Genomic DNA, 6,000 nt, shown 5'->3' with positions numbered 1-6,000 from the left:
AGAAGGACCAACCCAAACTTTTTTTTAATCATGGGTGTGTGGACAAAGGGGGTGATCCAAGATAACTGACGGCACAATTGTTAAACACTTTTGGTGTTTGTATCACAACATCAGAGGTGCTGTAGTAGTTTGAGGGGTGGGGGGGATGAAGTCATTTGGGGCATGTCCATGTTACATACTTAAATGAGTTTAACAATCTTTTCTGAAGGAGTCCTGGTAGTTGTTCTATGAGAGAAGGGTAAGGGTTACCCTCCCCCCAAAAAAGAGAGAGAATTCTTAACACTCCATCAAATGACAGTTGTGATGGTTCTTTGGGGAAAGCCTTGTCCTCAAGCTGCAATAAGACACTAATGTACATTTCTGGAGTAGATAGGGTCTACTAAACGGAAAAAAGTGGGCATCGCACAGAAGGTATGAAGCAGTCTCTCCAGACCCACCCTGACCCCAGGCCACGCTTGTGGAATGTTTTAGGTTTGTGACTTCTCCTTGGAACTTCCTCCTTTCTCTGCTGGCTGTTCTTGACGTGTTATTTTCACCTCATTGATTTTGGCCTTCACTTCCTTTCCTGTCCGCGGAGCTTCTACGCTCAGGATGCCATCGTGGGTCACGGTGGCTTTGACCAAGAGAGGGTTGACATCCAGAGGGAGGATGTAGGTCCTGGTAAACTCCCGGGAGATGAAACCATGTCGATCGGCCTTCTGTGGGTGCTGAGCTGTCACCTCCAGGAGATTGTCCACTGTGCGGACAGCAATCTCGTCCGGTGTGAAATGGCAGACGTCGAGGAACACTTGGAATTTGTGGTCGTTGAGGGTGACCTCTGAGATCCCTCGGTCCAGCTGCTTATTAATCCGAGGTCTAATATAGTACCCATGGTACAATGTGGGGGCCATGATTTCTCCCAGGGAAACACCTAAAAAAGAGGACAATTATTCATAGATTCTGCCATATCCAAGTACTATTATTGTTATTTAATTTGAAGGGGCTTTTAGGTTTGGTACCAAAGCAAGGAATCTGTTTTTACCGCTTTGTTTACTTTATTTCTGTCCCACTCAATCTTCTTTCGAGGACCTTAGAGAAATCTGAACATGGTTACTCAGTTTAAACCTGATATGATTCCTTTTGTACCAGGTAAATTAGTCTCGGAGCCCAAACCTAACATTACATGGCAGACATGTGTTACGATCTCCTGATGGTATTTTTAAAAAAATGAAAAGCAGGCTCAAAAGGATGCAGACTTGATTGGATTCAGATCCAGCCATGTTTCTGCTCAGAACTGCCCTACATACATGGATATCTATAATTTTTTTCACATGGGTGGAAAAAGGGGAGGGGAGTGTTGAGCAGAAAAATATATGGGTACACTCCCATCTATAGGGACATACTCTTCTAGATATAGGTCTAGTCTTCTCCACACAGGTGATGAGAAACAATCATGAGAAAATGTGTTTATTAGCAGGAAAAAAGTTTGTTTTATACAAAGTTGCAACGTCCACACCTGCTGCCTGGAAAAACAGTGCAACAAATTGTGGCATGGTGTTCTGTTAGCTGCTTTCTGGTTTCTGGGCAGAACATCTTTGTAGTAAGCAACGTATTCCCTTTTTATTTTAACCGTGTCTTCTTTTTTGCTGGGTGATTCTCTGTTTGAACTTCGTGCACCTTTTCTAGTATGATAAACACCTTTGCCTTCAAGCAATAAAAAAACGAATGAATGGGGCACATGTAAGAAAATAAGGCTTAAAAGGGGGTTTTCCCTCCCAGAAAATCAGAGGTATGGAGCAGACCTCTGGAAGGGCCAAGTAGCTGCTTTGCATGCAGAAGGTCCCAGGTTCGATCCTTGGCATCTCTAGGTAGAGGATGTCGCATAGCAGAACTGAGAAAGGCCTCTGACTTGAGACCTTGGACAGCTGCAGCCAGAGTGTACAGGATACAGGTCTAGAAGGCCCAGTAGTTTGACTCAATAGAAAGCAGTCACATGTTCAATACGTTATTATTGCCAAGGAAATGTAGCCATCTCAGCATTCAGAGTGCACAAGATTTCTTTGGGGTGGGGAATAATCTATTTCCCACAGTCGGCGCATTCCTGCTCTCTGTACAGTGTTGCCTCCCTCCTCCGCCTCATCTCTCCCCACCCCACGGCTGTTCCTGCTGTTGTGGCTCCCAGGCACTAGGCTTGCTCCAGCTTGGCCATTTTGCGAGGCCGAGAAGCGAGAGAAGCACATAGCAGCCAACGACTGCAGACTGGCACAGACAACAAAAGCCCTTTTATGCAACCCAGTCACCCCACCAGCTTCTCCTTGGGGACTCGCCGCCTTTCACTCTCCTCCGGCAGTGCCTGGAGTGTGCTGAATGCTTTACTGCTGCTTTCTGCATTCTTTCCCCTCTCCAGTAAGGCTTTGTGTGCAACCCACCAGCTCAGGTTTTCACCAATTTTAACATGGTTTGCAAATAAAAAGAAGAAAAAGTCTCTGGCTGGCAGCATTTCCCCCATCCTGCTTCATGCCAAGCACATTCCATAAACTGTCCTGATTAGTTGGGGGGGGGGGGGGAGAAGGAACTTATTCCCTGCTTCTAGCAGCTTTCAGAGGGCTCACTACCCAGCTGGAAGTCTTTTGAGGTTCTTGCAAAAGAATAGTGAAACCAACTGACCTGTACAGTCTCATTTTCCTGAGTCGTTCTTTACTGATGCCAGGAATGTTGTCTGTCCTATATCACACATCCCGAATTTCTGGTCCTTAGTGCACCTAAATTACTGCACCTGTGTTCTTTCTAGTTTCGAGTTTGGGGATGCCTTGTTAAAATGCTAATGTGAACTGCTAGAGTTCTCATTCCTAAGGTTTTAGCTGCTTCCCCAGAGATCTGTAGAAGTTAAATGTCTGCGCAGGGAATGATCGCCTCTTGTCTTTAGTGCACATGTATCTAAGTCCATGTGTGTGAACATTAATGCACAATGCACAGCCTGCTGTTTCACACCCTGCAGTTGCTGAGGCATATGATTTTGGTCTGCAATGGCATGTTATCAGACAGTGATGCTTTTTCTGACATATTTTTAACCAACAGAATAGACACACAGTCTTGGCTTTAAAATCCGTGGAAGATCTTCACAGCCAAAGTTGTAGGGCAGACAGCAGTACCTGAACTGAACTGACTTTTTCAGGAATGGAGTCTGAAGAGCTGAGGGAACTAATCACACCCACATACCATACATTTAAAGTGCATTTAAAGCACATGACTTCCGACAAAGAATGCTGGGAACTGTAGTTTACTCCTTAGGAACTACAATTCCCAGCACCCTTATCAAACTTAAAAGCACCCTTAAATGTGCTTTAAATTGCGGTGTGGATGTGACCTATGGTCCTAGGATTTATTGACAAATTACACATTTAACAAGTCACTGGGTCTGGATGTCTACCTAAGAGTTCATAAAAAAATTAAATGTGAAATTGCTGATTATCTAACAAAACTATGTAACTTGTCCCTAAGGTCACCCTTTGTACCAGAGGACTAGAAAGTGGTCAGTGAAACACCAAGTTTTTGAAAGGGGATCTGGGGGGAATCCAGGAAAGTACACGTCAGTTAGCTTATTGTCTGGGTTTTTTAAAAAAAATGTTTTATGGCTCATTTGTGCAAACCTGGTACATCGAAAAAAAAACCCGTGTTTCAATTTTTTTAAAAGAAGGTTCATGCCCACAGCAGTCATCTGGTTTCTGGAAATTATGCTGGGTGGGAAAGTACTCACTGAGTGACAGTAACAGAGGGACAAGCCACGCTGGCTGGCTTCTAGTCCAGTATGCTAGAAAGTGAGTAGGGCTAGTGGGAGTTGTAGCCCAGAAAACTTAGAAGGCACCAAATGGGCAAAGCCGCTGCATGGTCAATTAATTACTTGTACGCCCCTCCTCCACCCCCATCACTGTCGATAATCAATAGAACAGACTAGAAGAAGAAGTGGGAGAGAGCCCTTTGAGCTAGCAATGATGGAAGCACTTTCAGGAACAGGCAAAAGCTTTTGGCGGGTATACGCAACAACCCAAGAATGATTTTGCCCTAAGCGCAGCCAAACTTAATTAAAGCTGCAGTCCTGGCCGTGATTACCTGGGAGTAAGTCCAACTGAACTCAGTGGGGCTTACGACTGAGTAGACATGCCTAGGATTACACTGTTAGTATGCATAACTGCTCCTCCAATCTAACATATGACACTCACACTTGTGTTTCCATCATGCCCAGTTTCACTCCCCAGTTGTTGCTTTTCTCCCTTGCTTTAGTTCTCCTTAAGAATGCAGCCTGAAAAAGGAGTTTCGGGGCTCTTGAAAGCTTGTCGCATCACTCTGTGAATTTCTCATTGGTCCTACTCAAGGAATTGCGCTCGTGTTGCTTTTGGATTTCCTCCATCCCCTTAATGGAGACCAGCATCAATTCCTGCAATTTTTGGACTGCACTCTCAGATAGCAATTCTATACCTGAACACAGAAAGGCTTACTTCTGAGTAAAAGTGCACAGAATCAGATGATCAGAGTTATGGAAACACATCACAAAATTGAGAGACAGTCTGGTTGTGGGGAAAATCTTTCACAGTCTGCATCTGCACTGGAATTGTTTTTAAGATGTTTTGTTTCATCAACTGTTTGCCACCCCAGGCTCTTTTGGGAGGAAGGGTGGGATATATATTTAATAATAAATAAATACATCTGGAAAACTAAATTGTTTCCCATACTTTTTTTTAATAGAGGGTGCTTCCAGATGGAGGTTTAATGTTGTAAATGGGTCAGTGAGATATCGCAAGCACATCATTAACAATAGGTTCTTTTTTATTATAGGGTTTTTCCTAGGAGGGGAATGTTTGGATTAAATGGGGAAAAATATGGGATGGCATTTTGATGACACCATCATTGAGTGGATGCTCAAAAAAAATCACCTGCAGGCATGAGAAGCACCAATCCCACAAAAAAGACTCCTCTGAAGCACCCTGTCTCATCAGACCCATGAAGGTTGTGACTGTCACATATTCATGGCAATCACTATGCCTTTGTTTACACAACCAGCGTGGCAGAAGTGAGCTAAAAAGATGGCCTCACATCACTTTTTCCATGCAAGCTCATGAGAGCATTTCTACAATTCTGTTTGTAACTGGATGTGGCTTTTAAAAAAATCCTATTAACTATTCCACAGAATTCTCACTCACAGAGTTAGAAACTTCAGCTCACCCTTGATATGTCTGCATTCAACGATGCACAGATCAAAGAGAAATGCCACCATCCAGCCTTTTTCTTACCTTCGCCAAAGTTCTGATCATAAACCTTGCTGGGGTTGGCAAACTCGTACTCCGTACTCATGGGGTAGGCGTGAGGGACGGTGCGCTCTGCCATGGTCTTTGCTGGGGAATGGACTTCTTGAACTACCTGTTTCTGTGTTTCCTCGCAAAGGCTGAGGCCAGCTTGTGACGTTCTCATGGGGCAAATTCCACAGGGGTGGGTGAGAGTGATAAATATGGACCAAAATAGGCAGGCAAGCCCTGGAACGCCAAGCTCCCAAGTGATGACTAAAAAGCTCCTTGCTGCATTCCTCCCAAGAGGCATCATTTCACAGTCTGAAGGCAGTTGTGCTGCCTTTGACTATGTAGCAGCAGCTGTTAGAAATGCCAGAAAATGTGCGGTTCACCCAGGCCAGCAGTGTTGTGGGATAACTGGACCATCAGATCAAAAGTATGGAATGAAAACCTGGCTGCAGCCACAGGCAGAGTCCTCTCCTTCAGTTCCACAGCGATCTCCGTGACTGCCTCACTGAGTCCAACCATGGTGCCATCCCCAACCTAGTCCCCTCCAGCTGTTTTGGACTACAACTTCCATGAGCCCTAGTCAATTCTCAAAATGACTAGACTATTCTGGCATTTGGGGTGGCCACTCCTGCTCCACAACTATGAAACTCTCTCCATGTGGAGAAACATGCCAATACCTAAGCAACTTTTACAGACCACCTCCGGTGAGAGAGCTCATTCTGCTAGAGCA

The 6,000-nt window shown here is 44.7% G+C and overlaps 1 protein-coding gene across 1 annotated transcript; it reads right to left on the bottom strand.

Annotated features, from left to right (window-relative positions):
* On the bottom strand, positions 1-5,441 carry HSPB2 (heat shock protein family B (small) member 2). Its single transcript, XM_061592614.1, has 2 exons — positions 5,268-5,441; positions 1-910 (listed from the first exon to the last, which is right to left on the bottom strand). The coding sequence occupies exons 1-2, from the start codon at positions 5,359-5,361 to the stop codon at positions 468-470; spliced, it is 537 nt and encodes a 178-aa protein (XP_061448598.1). The 5' UTR covers positions 5,362-5,441; the 3' UTR covers positions 1-467.
* Positions 5,442-6,000: the final 559 nt, after the last annotated feature.

Source organism: Rhineura floridana, chromosome 12, assembly GCF_030035675.1.
Source record: "Rhineura floridana isolate rRhiFlo1 chromosome 12, rRhiFlo1.hap2, whole genome shotgun sequence".
In the NCBI taxonomy this organism is placed as follows: domain Eukaryota; kingdom Metazoa; phylum Chordata; class Lepidosauria; order Squamata; family Rhineuridae; genus Rhineura; species Rhineura floridana.
This window is presented reverse-complemented; position numbering and strand designations above follow the sequence as displayed.